The 27,561-nt window shown below is 34.2% G+C and overlaps 2 protein-coding genes across 2 annotated transcripts in view; one reads left to right on the top strand and one right to left on the bottom strand.

The window, feature by feature from the left end:
• LOC135081180 (uncharacterized) overlaps positions 1-23,035 on the bottom strand; it is a 61,338-nt gene extending 38,303 nt beyond the window's left edge. Inside the window, exon 1 of the mRNA XM_063975923.1 lies at positions 22,777-23,035. The gene's annotated coding sequence lies outside the window, so the exon portion shown is untranslated. The remainder of the gene's footprint in view (positions 1-22,776) is intronic.
• Positions 23,036-23,403: 368 nt separating this feature from the next.
• On the top strand, positions 23,404-26,583 carry LOC135081185 (small ribosomal subunit protein uS9). Its single transcript, XM_063975930.1, has 5 exons — positions 23,404-23,468; positions 23,573-23,617; positions 24,258-24,389; positions 25,185-25,299; positions 26,345-26,583. Exons 1-5 carry the CDS (start codon positions 23,451-23,453, stop codon positions 26,488-26,490), a joined length of 456 nt encoding a protein of 151 aa, XP_063832000.1. The 5' UTR covers positions 23,404-23,450; the 3' UTR covers positions 26,491-26,583.
• The last annotated feature ends 978 nt before the right edge of the window (positions 26,584-27,561 follow it).

Genomic DNA, 27,561 nt, shown 5'->3' with positions numbered 1-27,561 from the left:
AATTCTGACAGCTGTCATTTTTTGACAATTCAGATGTAATAAGCCTTTTTTGCTTAATTCTAAGCAAAAAAGGCTTATTACATCTGAATTATGAATAATAAATAATATTAAATTAAATTTCATCAAGTACAACTTACAAGAATGAACTATTGTTTGTATTGTGAATTCAATGTACACTAATTATTATGTACATTTTGGAGATTACATAGAAAAAAACGTGTTTTTAACACAGTAAAACAACATATTAACATAAACGAAAATATGTATTGATCATCAATCATCATTGTCGTCATCATAATCAACTTGGATTATAAAATTGGCATCTTGTTAAATTGATTATTTTATGAAGCTAAGATTTTATTAACAAAAGGATTTTCATAAAAAAGGTTTGTAACCCATGGATTATTGGGCAGGGATTCCAGTAATAGAAAAATAATTTCCCAATTTTTTTTGTAACTTCCATAATATGATAATAAAAATTCAAATAACCATTTTGAAATGATCAGTACATTTTTAAGCCTTAGTTTTTCAAGTGAAACCTTAAATTCAAGAAAGGATTATTTTTTAATTTGTGAAAATGCTCTCCATTCTTAGTGGGAATGTTTCAATGTTGACAACACTTCTGAAATGTCAAAATTCCGTCGAATTAAAAATCAGAGTTTAGTACAGGGTCATTCCATGACAAATGTTACCGAGGGTGAAAAACTAAATATGTTCTTTTCGCATTAAATCTGATGAATTTTGAAAGTAAACATTCCAAATTATAATGTGCAACAAAAAAAATCTGAAAGAAACAAGTAATTTTTAAGTTATTAGTCTTCAAAGTCTATACTTAAGTAAACTGTCCGAATGATCATTTTCTCTTTAATTATTGGTAATACGATTTAAAAAAAAACTATCAATCTGTGAAACGTTTTGCCACTATATGATTCGAGGGTATTTATCATAGTATTGGAGATAGCGTCATAGTCCCAAAAAAATTGATAATCATCAAGTTTTAAGTGTGTTTTCTTGTTACTTCGGCGATGTAACACCCGAAACAGAAAAACAGGTATTTGTTTTATTATTGTACCTTACACATGGATTAGGGTAACAATATTTGGTAAAAGTAAGGTCATGGTAGTAATGATTTCAAATACTAACTAATATCTGAGCATGATACTAATTTACTATGTTTCTTTCTTGATTAAAAACTGTAACACCCGAAACGTTTCGGGTATTACATTTTTATTTCTATGTCGATAATGTGTGTATATTGCTTGGAGAAGTGAAAAAGTATTACTGTGAGGGTCCTTTGACCTCCCACTAGCGCTGGCATCGGAAAAGGAGTCATATTTCTCAATTTAAGACTTTTTTGAAATGTCGACTTAACACTAAAATTAAGGTATTGCTAAAAAGTATCAATGTTTGACATTTCCAATTAATATCGTAATTATAAATTAAAGTAATGCTATTTCAAGCCAAAAACATTAGAAAAAGCTATATTCTGAGGAAAAATTAAACTTGAACTTTGTATATTTTTTAAAAAAAGCTGCTTCGTAATTTTAAACCAGAATTCGCTCTATTTGTGTTTATTTGTTGTACTCCTTATTTTGTAGTACCTAGAGACTAATAAAACACCGATTTTATCGATAAAACGCGTTGAATTTTCGTACTCGTAACACCCGAAACAGAACCATTGTAACACCCGAAACAAAGAAAAAATTTATAAAAAAATAGTAAAACGTTTTATTTAACAGTGATTGTATGTTACATGGTTTGTAAATTTCATACTTTAGAAGTCCTGTAAGTTTTAGGTATGATTCCTTAAGAAAATTCGCTAAATTTCGAGTAAATGCAGCAACAGTCAGAACATAGAGGCAAAATCTCGTAACGCCCGAAACGCACACTTTTCGACTCATATTTTCGTTATCCTACATTCTAAGATGTACAAACTTTATTATTTAAATAAAACAACTAAAAACGGACAGATTAAGGCACTAACATAATTAAAATACTATTTCAAAATACATGAAATTGTTGAATATGTGTGTACGAACGTAACACCCGAAACGATGGAATGACCCTACAGTGGTTCTTAACCTTTAAGTCATGAGGGACCATTTTACCACCACCTCATAATCGGTCAAAACCAGTTTGACTGCAAAAATCTGTTAAAAGTGGTTTTGACCAAGGTGTGCAAGTGCACTTCGTGGACCACTTGGAATGCCTCCAGGGACCACCAGTGGTCCGCGGATCACCGGTTAAGAACAGTGGTTTTTTCTGACGCTGACTGGACTTACCTACTAGAGCAGTGGCTCTAGTAGGTAGGTCCAGTCAGCGTCAAATAGTTGGTGACACCGAAAGTGGCCAAGAAGTGACAACACAACCTTATTCCAACTGTAACAAGACGTGTTGCGAACTTTTTATCTACTTTAGGTGTCACGAACTATTTGACGATGACTGTACTTTCTGCTGTTTTGAATTTACTAAACTTTTTTGAATTCAACCAATCTGGGCGTGAATGTACACTCAAGTTTGGTCATCAATACTACGAGTTTAAGAAGACACAGGTACAGACGGTGGCACATTATGCTGTTGACAGTTAATTTTTTTTTAATCCACAACGAGGAAGCTCTTGGCCTGTATCTCACCTGATGGTAAGTGACGATCAGGCCGAAGGTGGAAGCGAGCTTCACCCGGAATCCTCAACCACGGAGGAACTGGCTATCTTACCTCTAACTGCCGGAACACAATAATGCTGTTAACATTGTTGTTATGGCGACAGATTTAGGTAAGATGGTGGTAGCTAGCCAGGCGGACTTAGAACAAGCCCTACCACCAACCAAACCGAACAGAAAAATCTGCCCCCACTGGGAATCGAACCCGGGACCTCTGCGTCTGAAGCAGGTGGTCTTAGCACTAGACCACAGAGGCGGTTAAATAAGTTCTATTTGAAAAAAAAAAATAGGCTGTCAACTGTACAAAGAAAGATTGATAGAGTCGTAGTAAGGTCCAAAATGGAAGATAATATTCTGACAGTCGGGATTAAGTTTTCTCTCACAACACGCCTGTGATCCATACAATTATTGTATGCTAAGTATGGGAGTGGTGAACTGGTGACATGCCCCGGCCCTGAGTCACCGGCATGCTTGACACAGCCACTTGTTTACTTAGATTATTATTAGATTAGATTTAAAAAGATTAATAATTTTAAACATGCGTATAATCACATTTAACTAGCGGCCACTTTATACGCGTGGACCCTGTTTTATCCCCTTAGGGGTTGAATTTTGCAAAATCCCGTCTTAGTGAGCATCTCATTCATCTAAAAGGAACCCCCTGCAAAATTTGAGACTCCTAGCACTTGTAGTTTCTGAGATTTAGAGATAATAGGACAGACTGACGAAGCTCTAGAATCTCCCACCAAAAAACAGTATATATAAGTAACAGTCTTACGTATAAAAGATCAAGGAATTACAGGAACTGGAAGAAATGAAAAAATATTGAAGTAATGTAGGTAGGTACCTACAATTTTATACAATCTTACATCAAAAGTATTGATTGTCAAGGACTAAATTAAAATACAAAAAGGTAATTTTAAAATGTGTTGTGTCTAATCAACCATGATGCATGCTATGAGTCACGCGACAATACTAATTGATTTGTAAATGCAAATACTTTATAGATTGTGGAAACTGACTAGTTATAGCTAGAGCTGAGAATAAATGACACGAGGGGTTCTTTGCGTTAAGAAAAATACCAAAACATCAAACAAACAGCTTAATATTCTGTATCATATTTGATGAAGATTTTCTTCTCTAATGTGAGTGAGGTTTTAGGACAAACTGCCTAATAATCCTCAGGTATTTTGGCTAGAATCCATCGCAGAAATCTTACACGAATCCAAATAAGGATGTGGATGAACTGATTAATCAAGATAACGTATGCATACCTATGCAATTCCAAAAAGTTTGGCCAAGATCCAGTTTCCAGTGCTAGAGCCGCTAGAACATAATCTTACGACCACCCGTAATGGTTATGTCACAGCATTATCGTATTGCTTGCTTTGCTACCTAACACGCGAAATACAACACCCTTCATCCGTCAGATAAGAAGTAAGGATAATGCCGAGAACACGCATACCGAGACAAAACATAGAGAAGGTAGATTTAAATTAGTTACATTATACTATGGGTCTAGACAAAGTACAAATATAATCGCAAACCAGTCGAAAAGCCCCTTTTTTGTATGGAGTTTTGACGGATTCGACTTTCGATTCGATCAAAAAGTGCGTTTTGTCTAGGGGGGCTAGTATAATGTATCTGTAAAAACAAATGCCTACACTTGTTGAAGGTTTCTTAAACATCGCATCGGAACATCTATGCAAAGTTCCAAAGCTGAATTTCAGCCAGTCTTGGTTTTAGAATTACGGTGTTTGGCCTAATTTTATTTGTTTCAAATCTCTTTTCGAAAACTATTGATTATTAGGTACCTATATTACGCTTTGAGTGAACCAAATAACTATCATCATACTTATTGTACTTGATGACATCAAAAATATGTGGTCCATTCACCATATCAATGTGCGATCGTTTTGTTCTTGACTTATATGGAAAGCATCAAAACTGGCAATGTTTACATTGAAATTGAATCTCAGCAATCACTTACTATGAAAATAATAAATATGATCTCATAACTACGCAAATAGTATTGCGTGTGGTCCAAGATTCTATTACTGAATAGTTATCCAAAATTGGTGAAGTTTAAAGATGTCATGCGATGTGTTTCTATCGCTTACTAAGAAGGCTATATTTAGTCCGTCTATGCCTATGCTAGATTCAAAAGCCTGATTGATTTAAATATAAAAAATCAAGCAATCAACAATCATACTATGAGACACATTGAAGGTTTGCTTAATAATATGGACAAAAAGTATTTTACACCAATAAACCGAATTCCTGTTAATACACCCGTCTTTTACTAAAACTATATCCACGCTAGTTTTTATATTATGCTAGAAGCGAGACCTATGTTACAAAATCGGTCCTTATTTCCTTGCTGCTTCAGGTAATTATAGTTTAAATTCCTTTAAAGATAATTGGCACTTGGAGCTAGTTACATGACAAAATATGGCCACACCACACGATTATCTTGTATGCTACAGTGTAAGAACTCCCTGGGTGGCTAGATTACATGTGTAGGCCCTAATATCGAATGTTTATGTTGCAAATACTCGCTAGAGTTGATAACTGCTTCTCAAATTGCTTTGGAAAGCATAGGTTATATTACCGATGCTTTAGAAAAAGTATTGGATATAATTTTCTGACCTGTAGATACAGGGAAAGTAGTGATTTCTGAAGATAAGCAACCTTTGGGCATGAGGTGTGGAGGAATATTATAGGCTTAGCAATTACAAAGATTTTCTGTATAAAACGTAAAGTAAGCAATAGGCCTTGTGAAAATTTTCTTGCTTTTCCGAGCTCCTTTAGATGCTTTAATCCACCTTCTAAGGACTTTTCACATTTACATGGTAATATCGGTAGCCTCTCACTTCATATTATTCGCGTGGTGGAATATGAAACTATGGACTTTTTTACAGGTTACCCTTACTCAAACACACTGGAGCTCCTTGCAGAAATGAGAGTAATATTATAAAATATGATTGTAAGCAAAATTTTTGCTCATTTAATTCTTAACCTGATATCGATTGTTTAAATTTTCTTTAATCTTATTCAAAGCCCAGTTATTTCAACGTCAACTTAATTAAAACTAGTTACCACCGGCTCGTTAGCATGAATACCACGCGGCTCTCACAGTAACTCTCGGTTTCGTCCGTTCATTTTACGACCCGACACTACGGGGTTATGCAATATCGGGCATAAGTTGTACTGACTGGACGGACCTGATCGGTGGTGAATGAGTATAACCCTAAACTGGCTGGGTTGGGGTCTGTTAGACCCAGTTCACAAAGTTTGGCACCCTACAAAACCTACGTATACTTTATACTCGTAGTCAGTAACTTTTACAGGTTAAAAACTAATTTTTATGTTGAAATAAATGCCCAAGCTGTGAATTCTGTGATCCGAACTTTGTGTCAATAATAATAACATCAATGGTGATGTCTTGTACACCTTCAAAATGCTTTTTTTTAATAAACAGAATAGATTGAGGTACAAGGAATCACGAACGAACAATAATGAATTAAATTTATTTAACTTATATTTTAGTAAACAATGAAAACTTGAAAGTGCAACTGCACGCAGGAAGATTTATTGAATGGTAGGTACTGACAACGCGACTCTTGTAGCAAAGTTTTGAGCTGACACTGTGTAGTTGTTGTCAACAAGAATAAGAAGTTGAAAGATAAAAAGAGACGCGGTAGAGTACCATTTTCGCTATGGTAGCGCATCAAAAACTCGTTTTACGGATCTAATAGTCCCCTGGTTTGATGGAGGGTTAATAACTAGTTTGATTAAAATATGTCCTCTCTAAATTAATAGTTCGCGAGTAAGCCGGTGGCGAAACGATAATAAGCGAAACGGAGCAGCGATTGTCACGATTACGATTTAATCGGTTAAACGAATCGATTATGTTACTCATATTCTTACTGATGATACTAGATAAAGATAATAAGGTAGGTACTCTATTTTATGTACTTTTGCATTCATAATATTAGTGTAGAATACATAATAATGAACTTTCATTATTACGTAATACAAAAGACATCAACGTATTAGAATTTGACGATATGCAAATTAGGTTGACGATTAATCATGATTTGTAGTTTGTTTAATTTTACAATTAAAAAAACGTTTAATTTGTAAAATTATTTACTTTTCCGTTAATTTTACATCAGGTGGGACTTGAACGACCTTTTGATTGCCAGGTGACCCTCGTTTTTGTTTTTAACCAGCTCTACGTAGTACTCAGTAGAAAGGTCATAAGATATTTGTTTTTTTTTAATTAAATGATCATTTTTTTAACTAATGCATTAATTCTAATATCCATTGTTTAAACTCACACAAAAGTTATTTAAGGATTTTCTCACAACAATTACTTACAACTTTCTAATTCTTCTCTCAGCATTAATAGAACAGGATCAGTTAATGTCAAGATGCACTTAAATGGATTCAACAAACTATGGTACATTTATCAGTGAAATTAGATAACTAATTTCGACTAATACTTTCTATTATCGTATACATTTAAGGAAATATTGTATCGTAGTCCACAGATAAGCTAAGCGGCATTTTAGAGCGTGTTCCGAGTTTCAACCTACACGGCAATGAACTTCATAGATCTCTAATGCAAGAATGAGTACAATGGAACATAACATGGTAGGCCCACTTCTAGAGGCAAAAAATGTTGAAAATATTACAAGTTAAAAAATATAGCTAATAAATTAAATTAGCTTTTCAGAAATAAACATTACGTCACAGCACTCACAGCTCGTGCGCGTACAGTAAACCAGTAAAATAAATTTTATATCACGGAATCGCAATGCGCACATTAATATTGCTCTCATGCAGTGCGGGAGGAATCCAACTTTTTGTAAGTTTAGAAGGAATATTAAAATTAATATAAAAGATATGTGAAAGACCGAAATCTACCTATGTAAGCAGAAGTTAAGCAGTCAATTCTTTGGTAAGATGAGATTACTGTATCCAATTTCGTAGCGTAAAAATAAGTATGGAGAACTACTTTCGACTTACGTGGCTTAAGGGCTAGGCTCTAAAATACGGTTGTGAAGCACATACAACTGTTACTAGGTTTGTTTGTAACATTACACTGCTTTTTAGAAGTCGTGTGAAGATCATTTCTTTTGGTATGTTTTTCTTTGTAAGTAGGTACCTACTTAACTTTGCTTTTAATTAAATTGTTAATAACGTTTTACTGATTAAAATTTAAACGTGATTGATCAGAAATTGCTTATCCTAGTTAGATTGACGTTAACGAATTCATAAAATACATCGAACACTTTCACGATTTAATATTAAAAGTCGAACAGTCTTAGCTCGCAGTCACATCGCAGTTCTGTTTGTGTACATTTAGGATTTTCAATGAAGGTCTATCTACTAAATTCCCCAACAATATCGATACCTTCAGGTTCAATTGTCGTATAAACCAAAACCCTACTTTTCAGGAGAGCCAAAAAACGTTTTTTTTTTAAATAAAAAAATCGTAACTTTTTTATTTGAGAAGTTATAAAAAAATGACCAAGAGAAAACATTTTTCAATTCATGCGATGAAAAAGTCTAGATATTTAAAAAATGGGCATCTTCAGTAGTTTTAAAGTTAGCTTGGAGTTACGTCCTTAAAAAAGGCACTCGGTGGTTTATACGACCCATTATATTGGACCTGAAAATAACTCTTTACGTCGTATTTGATTTTTTAGTAAACACGAGACTGAAATTGATGGCTTAAAGACCATTAGATGTAATTTTTTTGGTTTATACACCCATTGATAAAGTGATTTATTCAAATGTATTATTAAAACTATACATGTAAATAATGTATTGTTTACTATTTCCAGGCTTTCGTTGTTTAGAGAATTTGCACAAAGATATTTAACAGTGTAAAAACTATATTTGGTTGAGGTAGAAATAATAAATTTGCTTCCATACGAAAAATAACAAGTTTATTGTTTTTTTTTTACAATTTTGCAGGAAAATTATGGCAAAACTAATAATTTTAAACAAAACTAATCACCATAAATTTTGAACAAAAAAATACAATTACAGCAAAACATTAAGACAGCTTTCCTGGTTCTCTGCTGAAGCATATTTAATTCGTTTGGTTATGATAAATTTTGCATAAAAAGAAGAGCCCCAGTATGCTCAGGAGAAGGATTTGTAATTTTTTGAGAATTACTCTAAGGAATTTATATCTTTACAAGAAACCCAAATTTAAATTACAGCTTAAAGTAAAGGCTAGATGACAAAATTTCAATTATTTGTCCGTCAGACAGATAATTAGAAAATATTAGACTCATATTTTTTATTTTCTTTCATAATTATATAATAACAGTGCTACATCGAGTTGAAATGGCGCGATACGTCACGCTTGAGTAGAATTTTTATTCAAAAGTGACGTCACGCGACATTATTTTCAACTCAATATAACACTGCAATTATTCGATTATGGAAAAGAATATGAGTCTAATATTTTCTAATTATCTGTCTGACGGACTAAATAGAATTTCGATTTCATTAACCTAGTCATCATCCCTAATAGTACTTGTAAAGTAATAAATTATTACAGAGCATATCAAAAGGGTATAAATATCCTTCATGAGCACACTATGGCTTGTTTTCTTTGTTTAAAAGTCTTGAATTTATCACATTTAGTCGAGATCAATTCACGAATGTACTGGACCTGGAAAGCAACCTTATATACCTACCTATCTAGTTATATCAACTTTCTTTAACTTTATAATTAAGAAAAACTTACTTACTATCCATACATACATATCTGTACCCCCAGTGAAAAGGGATCTAACTCGACTTAGATCAAAATTGACTTTATAACATAATGTGAATCTCTGAAAAATTAGCTATTTTTGTATCTAATCGGTATGTTTCTACGACGTATAGAAAAGAAAATAATGTTGTGCCAAATGATACAAGTAAGGCTTTGTGAACCAATTTTGAGTTTTCTTTCGTGTATATTGATACATGTCTACTTTTAACAAAGTGTACCGGAGGCTTCTTTCAATTTTTTATTGTGTCAAGAGGTATGACTCGTGTTACTACTTTTTACACGATTGAAGTTGTTCAGATTGAATTTGTGATTAACAATATAAGATGACTCATATTAATATACACAAAAAAAACTATGTATTGTTGGTTGGTGAAAAAGAATGTAACTTAATTTATATCACAAAAAGTAAAAAACAAAAGGTTATTTTTTTGTGTATAATGATTCAATTAGACTAATACCATTAACCACAAAAGTTTCGTACATGTGTAAAATGTTATAAGTTACTTAGATCAGAAACATTTGAAAATCGCAACTAATAATTTGGTTAATTATTTGGTGTAAAATGATATAACTTAGCCCAAACGTCAGATTAAAGGAAAAAATAATGTCGTAGTTTATAAATCAAAGAACTTTAGTTAATAGTTTTAATAAATAATGGTGAACATCTACTAGTAAAACATATAATTGAATTCAAAGTGACTAACGTTGTCAATAAAAGTACTTAATAAGTGCATTATAGAATTTACAAGAGCTCCAACTACCAGAACTCTTTATAAACAAAACTCATCACCTTTGACAACAAATTGAACTGGGCGAGTCATGTCGAGAACAAAATAAAAATGGTATAGCATTCCATCAGTGCAAGAGACTCATTGGTAGTAGATGAGGTCTCAACCCAAAGATAACACTTTGGCTGTACACGTCGGTTATATGGCCCTCTTACACATATTATTATGGATCACTTGTATGGGGGCATAGAACACAACTATCCACAGAAAGATCAAAACTCCAAAGCCTGCAACGCCTAGTAAGCATAGCGGCCACTAGTTGTATGAGAACCACTCCATCGACATCACTTGAGTACCTTCTGAATCTTAGATCTTTAGACCTCTTCATTCAGGAGGAAGCGCAAGCAGCCGCTCTAAGACTTAAAGGTCAAGGACATATAAGAAGCAAAACAAGGAGACAGGACATTCCACGATCCTGCACAAAACCCTAATAAAAGAAATACCTCTCACCGAGGCACCCATCGACAGAATTCCCTGTGTTCAAATCTTCGACTGAAGATATAATATCCAGTTTACAGTGGAAACGCAATATTGCTCTGGAATCAATGAACTTAGGATATACACTAATGGCTCCAAAACCCAAAAAGGTACAGGAGCTGGTGTCTTCTCGAATTACCTAAATATACTAAGAATATCTACAACACTAGATAAACACAATACAATTTTCCAAGCAGAATGCAATCAGAGCAGCACAGGCGGTTGCAACCATAGACATCCGAGGTCTGAATATAAAAATAATCTCAGATAGTGCAAGCAATACAAAGCAACTTAATATACTACATTATAATACTTATATTGGAATGCCATGACGCGCTCCTAAGTCATTGCAGACGCAAATGGCGTTACCCTGCACTCCTGAAGTATATCAAAGGGCACAGTAACTCCTTGGGCAACGACGCAGCAGATGAACTGGCCAGAAAGGGATCGTACACGACGGTATTTGGTCCGGAACAATTACCTATAATGCCGATACCATAAGCACAGATCAAGACCTGGCTGCGCTCCAAAATAGAAAAATAACACCACACAGAATGGAAAGATTGTGAAAGATGCAGGCAAACAAAAGATGCAGTTGTGGATATATCGAAAAAGTTCTCCCGCAGCCTCATAAGACTAAACAGGGACAACATCCACAAGGTCCTAAGTGTGATAACAGGTATGTTAAACAAACACCTACACAATATCGTCACCGTCGTGGCAGAATTAAATAACTGACAAAACCAAAGTTGCGAGATATTCACGTTTTTGTGATTTTTTTCGTTAAAAATGGCGATAACTTTTAAGGGTAAAAATATTTTATTGTCGGTCTTTTGATATTTTATACAGCAAATTTACCTTTATTAAATCAATATTCTTCGATGATGTTATTTTGTATTACTTTTAAATAAAAAAAATAAAAATGTAATTATTTAGTTTTGCCACAACCGTATTTTACAACTAAGTTGCAGTTATTTAATTTTTGCATGTCAGTTATTTAGTTTTGCCACAACCAAGGTATTACAAAAACGAATATTTCCATTGAATAAGTACACTTGTTTAATTTTGCCACACTTTTATTGACCTAAATGTTGATTTATTCATTTTATTTTATTTGTTTTGTTAATGCGATTTTAGTCAAAATCTGTAAAATTGTTAAATAATACTAGAATATACCTACTTATTAAATACTTATAAATGTTTAACAAATTGGTATGGTAACCATCAACATCAGATTCCTATAACATTGAAATTAAATTGAAAGAACCAACATCAAAATGAATATCAAAATAAAATAATCCAAAAACAATAAAACTGTAATAGGGTTATCTCCATAGGGATCCCTTACCCTCAACGTCATGGCAGAATGACGTTCAATGTCACTGCAGATCTCCGTTGACGCTAAGGCACATCGGCAGCTCAATAGACAGATATGGAAGTCCTTGCGACATGATGTTCGCAACTTTAATACAAATAGTATTAAAGAGGCGATAGAGCGGAACCAAGGCTCGAAAGTGTTCGCTAGAGACAACTCTATTGGGCGAAGCTAGCTGACGAAGCTGAAGACTGCGGAAGGTGGTGTAACGCCAACAAAAGCCGAGGTTCTGGGTGAGATTGAAAAGTTTTATGGACAGGCTATATACCTCGACGAAGATATTGTGGATATCAGCATTATCAGCCTATACGAGATTAGGATGGCTCTCAAACACCTAAAGAACAACAAGGCACCGGGTGATGACGGGATAACCTCGGTCCTTTAGAGACTATTTAACTTCGTCTTACTCCAGGGAACAACGCCAGAGGCATGGAACAAGCGTGGTGGTACTCTTCTTCAAGAAAGGGGATAAAACCTTGCTGAAGAATTACTGACCCATCTCGCTTCTGAGTCATGTCTACAAGCTGTTTGCGAAAGTTATCACGAATGATCTCGCGCGTAGGTTCGATGACTTCTAGCCTCCCGAACAAGCCAGTTTCTGAAAAGTGTCGGTACATATCGAGGTGCTGAAGTGCTTGTAAAGAAACGCCACCATGTTGGTCCGAGTACAGGAGTGGAGTACGAGGGCGATTCCTCTGCAGCGAGGCATGAGGGAGATGTTATATCTCCGGATCTCCGAAACTATTCACCGCTGCATTGGAAGACGCTTTCAAACTCCTTGAATAGAAAGGATTCGGCACAAACATCAACGACGAGTACATCATTCAGCTTCGGTTTGCCGACGATATTGTGTGGTCATGGCAAAATCACTGGAAGACCTCGGCACAATGCTCGAAGACCTTAGTCTCCCAAAAGGTAGGCCTTCGGGTGAACAACATGGAAAAACGAAGCTTTTGTCGAAAGCTTTTGTTGGTTAGGAGCTCGAATCTTGAGATTGTTGACAAGTATGTCTACCTCGGACAAACGTTTCAGCTAGGTAGAGAAAGAGGTCGAATCCAACTCGGCTGGGAAGCATTCGGAAAACTACACAACATCCTTTCGTCCAAAATATCTGTGCCTAAAGACAAAAATCTACAATCTGTATGTGTTACCACTGATGACGGCTCGGGAACGCGGCCTCTTACTCAAGTTGCACAGCGTGCTTTGAAGAGGGCTATGCTCAGTTTTTCTGTACAAGAGGCAGGGCACATAGTAAGCAGAACTGACAGACGATGGGGCAGCAAGGTTCTGGAGTGGAGGGCACGTACCGAAAAGCACAACGTGGACTTCATAAAGGTAGCAGGAAAGCACTGGATGCAGACCGCTACCAGCCGGTCATATTGGAAATCATTGGGGGAGGCCTATGTTCGGCAGTGGACGTCCTATGTGGCTGAAATGATGATGATGATGAAGGTTTAACATCTGAGTAATGAACATTGAAATTAAAAGTAACATTTAAAGTAATGTTACAAAAATGAAATAAATCAAAAACACAATTGTACGAGTATTTTGAAGCAATGTTTCGGATTGAGTTGTGGCAGAATTAAATAAAGTCACTTATTGACTTTCTTAGTACAAGTATTTTGAAGCAATGTTTTGCAGTGAGTTGTGGCAGAATTAAATAAAGTCACTTATTCAATTTTGCCAGGTAAATTTTACAACAAACAGAGTTGTAATTTATGGTCAATAGTTTCACTAAACTGAAGATATCTTTGGAAATATCATAGATATTGCCACGAGAGTAAGACCAAAATATAGGTAACACTTTCTACTATACAAAAAGTGGAAAAAGTGATTTTTGCCAAAAGTGTCAGTTATTTAATTCTGCCACGACGGTGACGATATAGCTGTTACAGACAGCCTACTGTGTAGAATATGCATGCATGGAGGCAGAAGAAAAACCGCAGCACGTGCACAAGTAGTGCACAAGCGTAGCAGATCAACAGGCTCAAATTCTCCAATCACCAGGGTCGCTGCAGAAGGCCTGTAGCGACCTAGATAGGCTGCTGCTACTTGGGGGGATCTGGAGCGATTGGAATAGGAAGATAAACTACAAATAGCACACAATGGTCTAATCAAGAGGCTAAGTGCAATATTCGATTGCCCTGAGAAACTATCTACGAAAGTCCTTATGAATGGATACTATGTATGAAGTAAATAATTATGTAAATGGCATGTGTTGCTGGACTTTATCTGCTTAGCTCGCAAGTATAACATGTCTTGTTAATTCATGTCTCTATTGATTTAAGAGGATTCCCGCCCTAGGCAGTTCGATTTTACCAAGTTATTTATGATTTAAGAAGAGTCTGACAAGGGTGGCTAAATTTCTTGCGCTGCTTCTTCTCAGCACTGGTCCATTTATGTCCCAAAATTATTGTAGGGTTCAAGTAATACTAAGACGTGTTAAAGAGCTGTTTAAAAGCCTCTTTGTTGAAAACAAATGCATTTTATGAATTTACTTTTATATTATCCTTCTGTAGCCAAAAGGCAATCAATATACCTTGACATCACCATCTCTGGTCCAGGGTTTGATTCCTAAAAGGGTAATTGTAGAAAACAAACTTTTCTCTGTCTCCTGTCTAATTAGTTCATGTGAAACCATTGTTGTTTCTGGTCTTTACTACACAATTGCTTCAGCTATACTTACTTTATAATAGGAGATAATGTATGTGATTTAGGCCGATATCATTCATGGTATATGGTGTAATAATGAATAAAATTGTAGTTTCAGATCAGAATAAACATTTAAGGAGTAAATAATTAGAATTCAGTCTCAAATTCTAGCCTTATTCCTTTACAGTCGCCACTTATATCACTTTACACAAAATTATTAGGATACTTAGATCGCTATTATGTTAGTTAGATCAGTTTACACATTTTTTTTCTCTCCACAAAATTGGTGTATATTAATATAAGTAACAATTTTTGGACGATTTACCCTAAATAACCTGAAATAATGATTCCTCATAGTGTAATTACTTATGTTTGTTTTACAACTTTTTCTAAAATTGAAGAAACAAAAAATTATCAACAGAAATGGTGGAAAATGTATCACTTTACACTTGTTAGCGTGTGGTTAGTTCAGTGTGGTGTAAAATGATTTATATCCCATTACATCACTTTACACGAATGTAAAGTTGTCGTGCATGGTGATATAACTAGGTTTTTATTTAATTACGAAAAAACCACATGCGATATTTCCCAAACTGGCACACTGCCTAATTATATCTAACATTACCTTTCACCTAAAAAATATTTCACCAAGTTATCTCTAATAGCGACGAAGCAGGATTTTTTTTAACTTCAAATGCGATTTCCCAAAAATCACCATTTTCGACTTAACTCCCTTTTCACTGGGGGTACAGATATCTGATGCAATAAATAAATGAATATGAATATGAAAGAGATAATTACCATATTGAATACGTGGACTTACGACGTTGGATCCAAATATCTGGCCATATGTCTTTGGGCGTAAAAACCATTTTCAATTACGAGAGAGTTTTACATCCTGGCTTAAAAAAATGTATGGTTGATACATCTTAGAAAAAATACCAAAAACAAGCGTTCGGTTTTTACATCGTTTATAAGGTATTTATTTATCTTTTAGGCTATAGTTTTTTGGGGCGTATAAACATTTTTTTAGCGAATTTCAATATATCGAATATACAGCTCGATAGAGAAAAAAATTCTGATTAAAATGGTATATATAACTCAATTTGGCCAAAATGGTTTATACGACAATTGAACCTGAAGGTGTCGATATTATACAGTTCTGGGTCTGGGACAAAATAGTCAAATGCCAGCAAAAAAAGTTCAGGCAAAGACATTAAAATCTTGGAGCTTAGCAGATGTCAGTCATGATTCCTTTTTTGAATTCGGATTCCAAAGAGGCTAAGGCCGCGGGCATAGGTCATAAACTATGCAGCCTAGTTTTTTGTGCATAATTTTCTAGTCGATGCTTTGCCGCCATATTACCTCCGATACATATAATCTGTGCCATTACCTATAAGGGTCATTCCATAAAAATCTGTATATTTTCGACGTCATTTTGTCCGTAACTTTTTAAGATGCTTTTGAATACTTTATTAGTGTAAATTATAGTTTATTAATTAATTATGTTATGTCTAAAAGGGCCAGTCACTTTATGCTTTATTTTAGGAGAAATTATAATTTTCAATTTTTTCATACTACATTAATCCTATATGACTTCTAATAAAGTATAAAACATATCCCATCAAAAACAATACTTGTCAAAAAAACCAAGTCTCGCAACTCAGTTGTTCTACGGTAAAAAGTTGTGAGATCCATGTAATACCAAGTCCAGGCCAGGAAATCTTTAACGTTTTACATAAATTATTGACTTGGCCATCGCACTAAATAATTTAATTTACACGTGTTTTCATGCGATGGCCAAGTCAATATATTTATGTAAAACGTTAAAGATTTCCTGGCCTGGACTTGGTATTACATGGATCTCACAACTTTTTACCGTAGAACAACTGAGTTGCGAGACTTGGTTTTTTTGACAAGTATTGTTTTTGATGGGATCTCATTTCTTTTTGTATTTTGTAGACAGCACTTATGTATCTAGAAAACTGGACCGAAATTGAAAAATTTTACTCGACTTGGCGGTTGCACTACCGTGCCTCCAAATCTCATTTCTTTTTGTATTTTGTAGACAGCAGTTATGTATCTAGAAAACTGGACCGAAATTGAAAAATTTTACTCGACTTGGCGGTTGCACTACCGTGCCCCCAAATATTTTAGTTTTTCCTTGATTCATACACCAAACACTACTTATATTCCAAATTTGAAGCTTCTAGGTCTGCTAGAAGTGCCTTAGAATTTTGATGATCGGTGAGTCAGTGAGTCAGTGAGTCAGTGAGTCAGTCAGTGAGTGACAAAATTAAGTAACTTTGACCCGTTATAATTCTTAAACTACTGGTTCAAATTGAATGAAATTTTAAATATACCGTGTCTTTACAATGCCTACATAGCTAATGAAAATTCAGCCTTCTAGTTTTATCCACAACGAAGTTACAGGCGGTCGAAAATGGCCTGAATTGCTTCGAGAAAAGGATGGTACGGCCGTGCCGCTTTTTTGCTCGACTTGGTGGGGGCACTGCCGTGCCCCCAGATAACCTTAACATTTATAGATAAGTTAATATACATAATGTAGTTGTTTTGTTATTATCACTATATAAAAAACATCATTCCCTAACTAGTAATTTAGTCCCAAGTGCCGTTTAAAGCTAGGGCCTGACGCTCTAGGGACTGACGATTTGGAGTAAAACTTAACACAAATGCAGATTCACTTTATATTATAAGATGCTTAATACGATGTGCCGAAAATAGCCAAAAAAACACACGTAAATACTATTAAATTATATACAATTTCCTATTGTAATCAATAAAGCTACTCAACTAGGGACTGACGAAGTGACTGGATTAACACATGTTTCCGCAACAACTGGCACGTTTGCACTAATTCAAAAAACGGCTGCCGCAAAGCCAGTATGGTCTGAGGATAACTTCGTATCGTACTTTAAACTCAACTAAATGTCATTCACTCTAAATACATATTAAAGCGCAAAATTATAAAATCAGTGCGTGGCGAGGGAATGACGCTAAAAGCTGTAGACTCTTTTTCAACTAAAGAAAATCAAATTATTGTTTATTGAAACCGCAAAATATTAATAGAATTGGGTGTAATATACATTTAAATAGATTATTCGTTAATTAAAACAAAGGATAAAGTTGATGTTTTTATAAATGTGGGTCCCAAAACACAAACTTTTGGAGTACGGACATGCCTAGGGAATGACGTTTTAGGTCATTCAAAAGTAATTTAAGATGTTTTAAAAATAGTTTCAAAAAATATAAATGGGTGATGAATAAAGCACATTGCGAGCTGTTATTTAACAATTTTGGAATAAAATATTAACAAATATTTCATGTGAAATGTGGCGCGGACTAAGAGTTGACATATTTTTGTGGAATGACCCATAAAAAGAAAACTATCTCGCGCAAAGGGAAATGCGTATTTTTTAAGCACTAGAATTGTTTTTCCTATCTCTTTAAAATATTAGCAGTATTTAGCAGTGATGTTTAAATTCGTAATTATAATATCGATGATCAATGGCGGTGTTGATGTCAAGCCTTTTTTGGTAAGAACACGAATAAGTAAAAGTTCTGTTATTTTCTAGATTATGATAATTTTTCAAATTAAATTTCACTATCGATGTGCATGTCGAACCATATGCAGTATAGAATTAATAGAACAAGCCTTTTAAGGGATAAAACGGTATTTTGATGGTGTAAGACCATAAGAAAATTTATAACGCAAGATTACAGTCGGTCATTACGGTCGGTCACAGTATTATTATTACCTATTTAAAATACTTATTTTAACTTTAAAGCTAAGAAGGTTATTTATTCAGAACAATTGGGATCAGATCTGCATCTACAATTGGAAACAAATCAATGAAGTCTTAAAGTATATTGTTTGTGTGATTTACTAAGTTACGTTTAACTAATGTAACAATGTAAGTAACTACTTTAGCACGTTAATATCTTGTAGATTTTGGATACGAATTGAAATTAAAGCGTAAATCAACCAGGATTTTATTAATTGGAATGTTACCGATAACTTATGTTATATCAATACAAACAAACACACCTATCGTACAAAGTAGGCTATTCTGATTTATCGCAGGAATGCGAGCGAATTGTTTGAACAGTAGAAAATTAATGATAAAAAGCAGTTTACCGCTACTAACCGTGTTAGTTACATCCAACATGATTTAGATTTGCGCACTCAAGCATGTTCAATTAAGTATTTGTACAATATAAATATACAAAATGTATTTAAGCGACTGCAAATGTACCTAGTTGACTTACGGACGTCCGGGACTTTGTTTGCATAAAGTAGCTACGGAACAATCAAAATCTTTATATCAAAGCTTACTGTTAAACAGTATGCTTTGCCATAATGTAATGTTTCATGAAACCGCTACTTTTCACGTAAAAAGATTTCAGCAACATGTTATCCTTCCAAACGTTTACTTACAATATGAGAAAGAAAGGGTTCAATGCAAGATACAATTTTCAGTAGGTATAATGATTTTCCAATACCCAAGTCCGGATGTGACATTATGAAAATATGAAAAAAATGCGAATACCTTCACGTTTTAATAAGCATTTAGAGTTGCTCATGGTTCAATGTCAAGTAGCTCAGATGGAAGAGCAGTCGCCCGGCAATCAAAAGGTCGTGGGTTCGATTCCCGCATTAGGCAGTTCGATTTTTTCAAGTTATTTTATAACCTTTATGTTTGTCGTAAAATAATAATATTGCACTTGCTTAATTAGTCATCACTCATCAGAATCACATGGTAAAAAACGCAAAACGTGTCCTAACCGACTTATGCAGGAAATCTGCATGTTTCACCGATTGTAGGGCTTCTGTAGCGCAGTATCAGTGTACATGCACCACTAATAGCATTATCTGAAACCCTACAAAATAAATAACAAACAACTTGCCAATTATTTTAGAATTTACTGCTAACAGAATAGAGTCGAGTTTATCCTTGTTTCAGAGAGGTTTGCGGTATCGATTTCAAATGGGATCTAAAAGAATGATCGTAGAATGGATAAACTTGACTTTTTACTGCTGGCACTCATATCATGCGAACAGCATGTCAGTTGCAATAAAATATTGCAGTGTGACATTGCACGAGACACTTGAGATTTATTTTTGATATTAATCTATATTAAATTCTTATTTATCGTAAATTTCTAAACTGGAGTGAATACTTTTTATACTGACACAATAATAAGTATAATAATATCTGTATAATTAATAAATAAAAGAAACTCAATTTATTTATTTGCTCACTGTGTACAACAACTGAGGCTGAGTTGCACCACCTTTAGCCATTTTAATCGTGACTGACTATAACCGGTGTTTTTGTTGAAGTTTCAGACTTTTAACTTTTGTTAAAGTAAGATGGCATACACGGTGTATCTGTAATCGAGCAAGTCGTTGTGAGGCATGTGTAGAAAGGTTTTATTTTACTAATTTTGAGCTATAGGTACAGTTATTTGAAGAGCTAAGCGATTTTATTCATAAGATCACGGAATAAACAATACAGTGTTACATTGTACCTGTATCAAGTTAGCGGATGGATACCAAGTTACCCGGTTAATCCTAAACGGACCACCATGACACTATTAGACATATAACTGCGCAGGAAGTCATGACATGTCGGCCACTCAACGGTTTGGCCGATTAACGTTAGCGCCAGAGCCGTAACGATTAAAAAGTAAGCTGACCATAGATTGGAAAAGGCGGGAAATCTTTGTAAAGTTACCGGCGATCTATAAATTAAATGTTTGCTAACAAAGAAAATGTTAATTTAGAAAAACCAACAGTCACTAATAATTTTATTAAGATGATAACGCAAACAAAATTGAATTGCTATGCGGTTGAGCCCGCGCAGAGAACAATTTCCTTTACAGTGATTAACATCCGTCGTTGACCGGTTGTTTATTGGTCTATGGTATTGGTATCTATCTATGCTACTGTGCAGAAATAGTGTTTTTTTTAAATTAATTACTATGTAGTAAAGTTTGATTTTTATCTCTTGATCTTAATTGAGGGTTAATAAATAATTAAGGTCAAATGTTATTGATTTAATAAATAAACGGATGGATAGTGTAGAGTTGTAACTTGTAGCTGTCTGAATTAATAAGATAAATACATATGTACTGTCAGAAAGTAGTATACCTGACATATGTAATCAATACTGAAGTCAAATTCAATTTGTTTATTTTCATACTAAGTGTACATTATAGGTCTTATCACTAATACATTAATGTGCTTATTACTTAGTTACCTAGTTAAGGCATTGCAAAGGTTTACCTACATTCTTGAAGCCCTTGTTGACCCTACCAAGATTCAATTAGGCTGGGTTGCACCATCTTACTTTGGCTTTAACAAACGTCAAAAATCTGTCAAACATCATACAAAAAGCACTGGTTATTGTTATAGTTACTACGGTCAAAGTTTGGTGTTGCAACTCAGCCTAAGTCTCTTCAATATCGTTGCTCGTTTATAGTAGGTAAGATCTTCAAATAAATAAACGAAGGAAAAACGGCATTTAAATGGGATTCTCCCAATGGGGATGAATGTTCCTTTGAAACTTCCTATTCACAGAACATTGACCCCACAGAAGATTTACCCAGTGGGTGATTCATGACCTTTGTTTTGCTATAAGTATGTAATGGGTAATTATACGTGGTTAAATCGGTTTAAATAAACAAATCAAATGGATTTTACATAAAATCTCATAAATGAACTATTCATAAGTCGTTCCTCGAAGCCAAAAACAATGACAACAAGACAATGTTAATACTTTTAATTTTAAAGTGAAAGTGGAGTAAACTAAAATAAAATATAAGTTAGATAATAAATAACCCTGACTGATTTCACTAAACGAGTCAAATTTGTACCTAAAAAGTATAAATAATATTTGAGTCATTTATTTATGTTAATTTTATGCTGATTTATTGTGAAATGATGCGGTAAATAACTGGTTACATGAATTAATTAATACATATTTCGTAACATCCGATCTATGATGATAAAATTCGCTAATTAATAAGTAAACAACTTATTTCACCGCTTTTTCTTGCATAATTTATTAAATGTACCTTATTTATTTGCTAAATTTACAGCATGTTATGTGTAGGTTATTGCATTAGAACCATAAAAGTATATAATTTAAACTTTCTCGTTGATCGCAACTATGAAAACAAAGTTTATTTGTTTTGTTTTAAAATAATAAGTGAAGTTTTTCAGGAACAATCAATGTCGTTTTCAGTTTAGTTGGTAAAATTTATTTCCACCAGTATTTCCAAACTTGCTTATAAGTAAGTATTAATTGAGTTATAATGACGACTTTAAAGTTTATTTTTTTTACAAAACCAATCATGATTGTTTTTTATTGCAATAGGTTGGTAACATGTTCCTAAGCAAATAAAAATGAAATAAATGTTTTTTTTTATTTCTTGCACAAAAACAATAAATGTTTGCTTCGATTTCACTGGTGAAATAATTATTTGAAGATTAAATAAATTATAGAATTTATTTATTACGAGATTTTTATACTCGATAGAAATAAACTAATTTTAGACGGGAATATAAAATTGCGATATTTTAGACGTTATTGAGTTTGTTTGCGAATAAGATTTTGTTTACAAGAGTCCTAGTTAATAAAAAATAATTTTTTTCCTGTTTAGGGCGACCACTCACGAGAGGTGGTTAAGAAGTTGACCACATTCCTACATGAATCATTTAGTATTTTTTGTGACGCACCGCGTCTACTTGTTTAGATCATACAAAAAGCGTCAAAATAAAAACCCTTCGCTTTGTTGAAAATTTTGTTTTTGATTATTTAATATATTTTTTTTACTAAATTGGAGTGAATACCAATTTAAAATAGAAGCGGAGACTTTTTAATTTAACAATTTTATTCAGTAAATTAACACAAAACAATTTTATTTATTGCTTACCTGCTTTACGAATAAATAAAGTTGGTAGACTTTTTAAAATTAATATCAAAATATTCTTACCTTCAAAACTCTGAACAATAATTCAAAACTCAAAAATCCAGTCGAACTATTCAAACACGAAACTTTGTTCATTACATAAACAATTTGAATGCACAAATTTCTCCTCTCAACAACTTTGTTTCACACTGTTTTGTCCAAGTTCTAACACAGTCGCGGGAATGTTGGCGTTTTCGCGGTGCATTGTAAGCGTGCGCTACCGTCGCGCATACCGCACGACTCTTCACCGACGATTACGTACCAAGAATACAAAACATACGCACGCACGCGAACGCTTGCCGGTTGAGTCATCATCACCGTGCGAGATAAACGCAACATTATGGAACAGAAGACAGTGACATCTAGTTTTGAATAGAATAATTTATGTAACTTTGATAAGAACCAATAGTACTTAGTACCTCTACTCGTCGCTAGATGTCGCAACACAAGTTGTAAGATAAGCGAAGTTAACATTTCATTAGATGATTATTTTATTGAACAATGTTAATTAAAAATTATTGTTATTCAAATAAAAAGTTTTTTTTTAAATAACAAGAACGATAATGTTTTGTTATTAAATGACGATGAATGATTATTTTTTACGTAAATGTATCGGTTTTCACATCTCTATTTATACTCATTCGTTCTTTGTGTCAAGAATTCATCACTCATTCACTTGTTCATTCTTTTCTGTCAAAATGGCTGCCCCACAGGAGGTGCGTGTGCAATTTCTTTTTGAAAAAATTAAATCTAAAATGTTTTTACTTGTTCAAACATTGCATTAGTTTCAGTGTATAAATTGTTTATTTTAATATTTCAGACGAGACGAGAACCTATTCAGGCTGTCCAAGTATTCGGACGCAAGGTGAGTGGTTAGCGGTAGTCCACGTGTTTGTGACTAGTTTTCTTGGTTTATGGCATTTGTTTATTGCAGAATTATTCTAAATTTGTTGTAAATGAGACATTATGAAGCTCAAATTAATGATTATGACCGATTTTGATCATAATCCTTTCCTATCTTGGTCATTGTAACCTATTTGTTGTGGCGGCCCTAAAGATTTACATCGTACCAACTGTCTTAGAAAGCCACCCTTAGCCTGTCTAAATATATTGTAAGATGTTTTATTACTCAAATAATATCATGTTGATTTTTGGCGAGACGAATATTTACACTCCAAAACTTGACATAACCTCAAAACAACTGTCCTAAACATTCTTGAGACCTAAATTTTACTCTAACTTTATCATAATAGTTATGAACGCTTAGCTAAACCCCTGTATAACCACATAATGACTGTATTACATAGATAAAAGATTTGGCTTTGTTATTTAGCACCGATCTGTCACCAAAGATTTATGATGTAGGACAAAACAAAAGACAGGCCACTCCTGTCGTTCCTAATAGCCTCCAAAACTGATTATATTAGCCCCCTAATTGTATTTAATTTCAGCACAATTATGTTCATGTACCTACCTGATTTTTATGATATTATCTATTATTTTAGAAAACCGCCACCGCTGTAGCTTACTGCAAGCGCGGCCATGGCGTGCTCCGAGTGAACGGTCGTCCCCTCGACCTGGTGGAGCCCCGTCTGCTCCAGTACAAACTCCAGGAACCAATCCTTTTGCTGGGCAAGGTATGTTTTCATCTATGTTTATGTTACCTTTCTTGTAGATGATTTGTTTTTCAGCATGGTGTTTTTAGCAACTGAAGTTTTGTAGTATGCATGATGTAGGTATGCAATATTTTACATAGTAGTGGTATTTTTTTCACTGAGACAGCATGTTAATTAAATATTTTTTGTCGAGACATCTTAATAAAACCATGTTTTCTTATATTTACAACCATAACCATTGATGTTTATAACGCCAAACCATTTACCACAAATTTTTATTCATCATTGTATTATTAACATTTAGTAGGTATGTTGTTTATGTTTATGTAGGCCACTTCATTTAACAAACTTAACTTCAGCATATTCAGTCTTCTAACATAGTGTGTAAAGCATGCTGTTTACTATACATCTGTAGAATGTTTTGTGTCGCAATGATGTTTGACCATACATATTTATGTAATATTTCACTAAATTGAAAAAATAAAATTAATTTCAAGCTTTTGACGTTTGATTTGCATATATAATTTCACAAATCATAATATCAATGGTCAAATATCTTATTTTGTTTGGTAGATAAGTTTAATCATGTAGTATTTGTTTGTAGTTTTTGTAGCTGTCTGAATGTATTTTGTGTGCATTTTTGATGTATACTAACAATTTTGCATTTGTTTTAACTATGCTATGATGATCAAACTTATTCCGAACCTGAGCATCTATAGATGTGAAGTAAACAAAAGTTCTGAGTGTAATCTAAGCTATGACTTAAATTAGTTAACGTAAGAACAGCAAGTGAAAAGAAATTGTAAATTTTTCCAGGAAAAGTTCTCCGGTGTTGATATCAGAGTGACCGTCAAGGGTGGTGGTCACGTCGCACAGGTCTACGCCATCAGGCAGGCTATCTCCAAAGCACTCATTGCTTTCTACCAGAAATGTAAGTAACTTCCTAGTTTTGAAAAGTTTTGCCATTGGCCATCCATTGTGATCGGATTAAGCCATAGAACCATGTCGCCTGTCCGTGTCCCTTACATATTTCATTCAAAGCTACGGATGACTTTATGAACAGGCATCCTCATTCACAATGGATGGTCTCTGTAACTCAACCACTAAGATTAGAGCTCTTAAGAAATTACCAACCGAAATAAGTTTCATTGTGTTCTTGCAGTAAGCTCTAATAATACTGGTCTTACGAACCCTTTCTTTCCAAAGCTGTCTACCTCCCATGGTTTTCAGTCATTTCAGGGAAAGGAGATTATTGTGACATTTACCAAACGGCATCAGCTCTCAATACTATGCTTGTTTGAAGTGTACACAACAAATGTTTTACTAACCCATTTTTTTATACACCATCTATAAAATAGCATGAAAAGGTCATAACTTCATTGTAACATGGTAATTGATCCATTTTTAAATAAAAAAACTTTACTCTTTGAACATTACACATTTAGGCGGGTTTTAGAATCGCGCTGACCGCTCGCTGATCGTCGGCGCTGACAGATCAATATGTATGTAATTGAAGGGAACGTTCCTGAGTGACGCTGATCGCTCGGCGCCGACGCTTCATACATTTCGGCTGTCAGCGCTGACAGTCAGCGTGCGTCAGCGTGACTCTAAAACCAGCCTTAGTGCATTGGGCAGTATCCAATTTCTTGTAATGCTTGCCAATCATATAAATTGATTTAGCTATGCTGATAATAAAAATGTAGTCTTCTACCCCTAACGTGCCCTAACTTTTGAGAGTACAGTGTTTACCTTGCTGTCTACACAGATAATGATAAGTGAATTGAAAGAATATTGATATTTTGATAAATGTTAAATCAAATAATTTAGCATCACATCAGAAGTTGTTGTTGTTGTCATGATTCATTCAAATTCAAAATCCACCTTCGGCCTGATCATCACTTACCATCAGGTGAGATACAGGCCAAGAGCTTCCTCGTTGTGGATAAAAAAAAACTGATTTGTAACTTTATTTTCAGATGTTGACGAGGCCTCAAAGAAGGAAATCAAGGACATCCTTGTCCAATACGACAGGAGTTTACTAGTAGCGGACCCGCGTCGCTGCGAGCCGAAGAAGTTCGGCGGCCCAGGCGCGCGCGCTCGCTACCAGAAGTCGTACCGTTAAGATCACCATCGTCCCGTCGGGTGGTATCGCTTTGGTGCGGGTTCGTCATTGCGATAGCATTGGGCGTGATTACAATAAAAAACTAAAAAAATATTGGCTTGTTTTGGTTTTCTGAATTCCTCTAGTTGTTTAGGTGTGAATGTGCGTTGCCTGTGGTCCTACTGCTATGTCCTTCCTTATGTTTTGTAAAAAATGATTTGCAGTCCCACCAATAGATCTATGGTCTATGGTGATTATTATTTTAGTGATACCAGTAGAACTCAGCAGTAGTACCATGGGCAACTTATGGTTGACAAAAAAGTTTTACATTAATTTGAGACATTGAAATAATTTTATAATTTTCCAAAAAATCAATTTTATGTAATGACATAAATGTAACTTTATTAGCGGAATTAATTTGTTTTTGAAATTTGGAAAGTACCTATCTAATTAAAAATGCAATTTATTGATTTACCTATTTAAAACTATTGCACAAAATGATACAAAAGGTGGACAAATTTAATGAAATGCTAAAAGCATTCTCCGCCAGTCGATATTTGTCTGGTCTACATCACAGTTAATAAATAATTAAGTACCTTTGCATTCGCCAGTTGGCGCCACTGTCAAACTATTGGTATTTGGTATTGGGTGACAAGGTCCTAACTCGCTGATGGCACGATAGACATTCAATTCGTACGGATTATCATATTTAATTTGGAGAATGTGGAAGGGCAATTAAAACAAATTAAGCAAATTAACCACAATTTATTTCATGAACATAAGTCTGTCTTTATAGAGTCATTTACACAACAAAAATAAATGCAATTCACGCAGTACGATATTCAAACATTGTAACAAACGTACTTAAATATTTTAATTGGAGAATCTTGGAAGTTAACAAAATTAGTAAATTGTTATTATTAATAAAAACACAATCAGAAATAGAAGTTGCCTCATTGTTACGCGTTTCAAATAAGTTCTTCCTAGCTCGATTGCTAATAATTTTCATCGTTAAATCAGAAGTTTTTAAACTACAATAAAAAGTTCAAAATTGCACCGTTAATAAATATATTCCCTTATTTGAAACGCTTG

This window comes from Ostrinia nubilalis, chromosome 19 (genome assembly GCF_963855985.1).
Source record: "Ostrinia nubilalis chromosome 19, ilOstNubi1.1, whole genome shotgun sequence".
NCBI classification, from domain to species: Eukaryota; Metazoa; Arthropoda; class Insecta; order Lepidoptera; family Crambidae; genus Ostrinia; species Ostrinia nubilalis.
This window is presented reverse-complemented; position numbering and strand designations above follow the sequence as displayed.

Excerpts from the sequence above, each read along its gene's own strand:
- LOC135081185 (XM_063975930.1), top strand. Across the intron at positions 24,390-25,184 it reads CAATCCTTTTGCTGGGCAAG|GAAAAGTTCTCCGGTGTTGA; the intron begins GTATGTTTTCAT and ends AAATTTTTCCAG. Across the intron at positions 25,300-26,344 it reads CATTGCTTTCTACCAGAAAT|ATGTTGACGAGGCCTCAAAG; the intron begins GTAAGTAACTTC and ends CTTTATTTTCAG.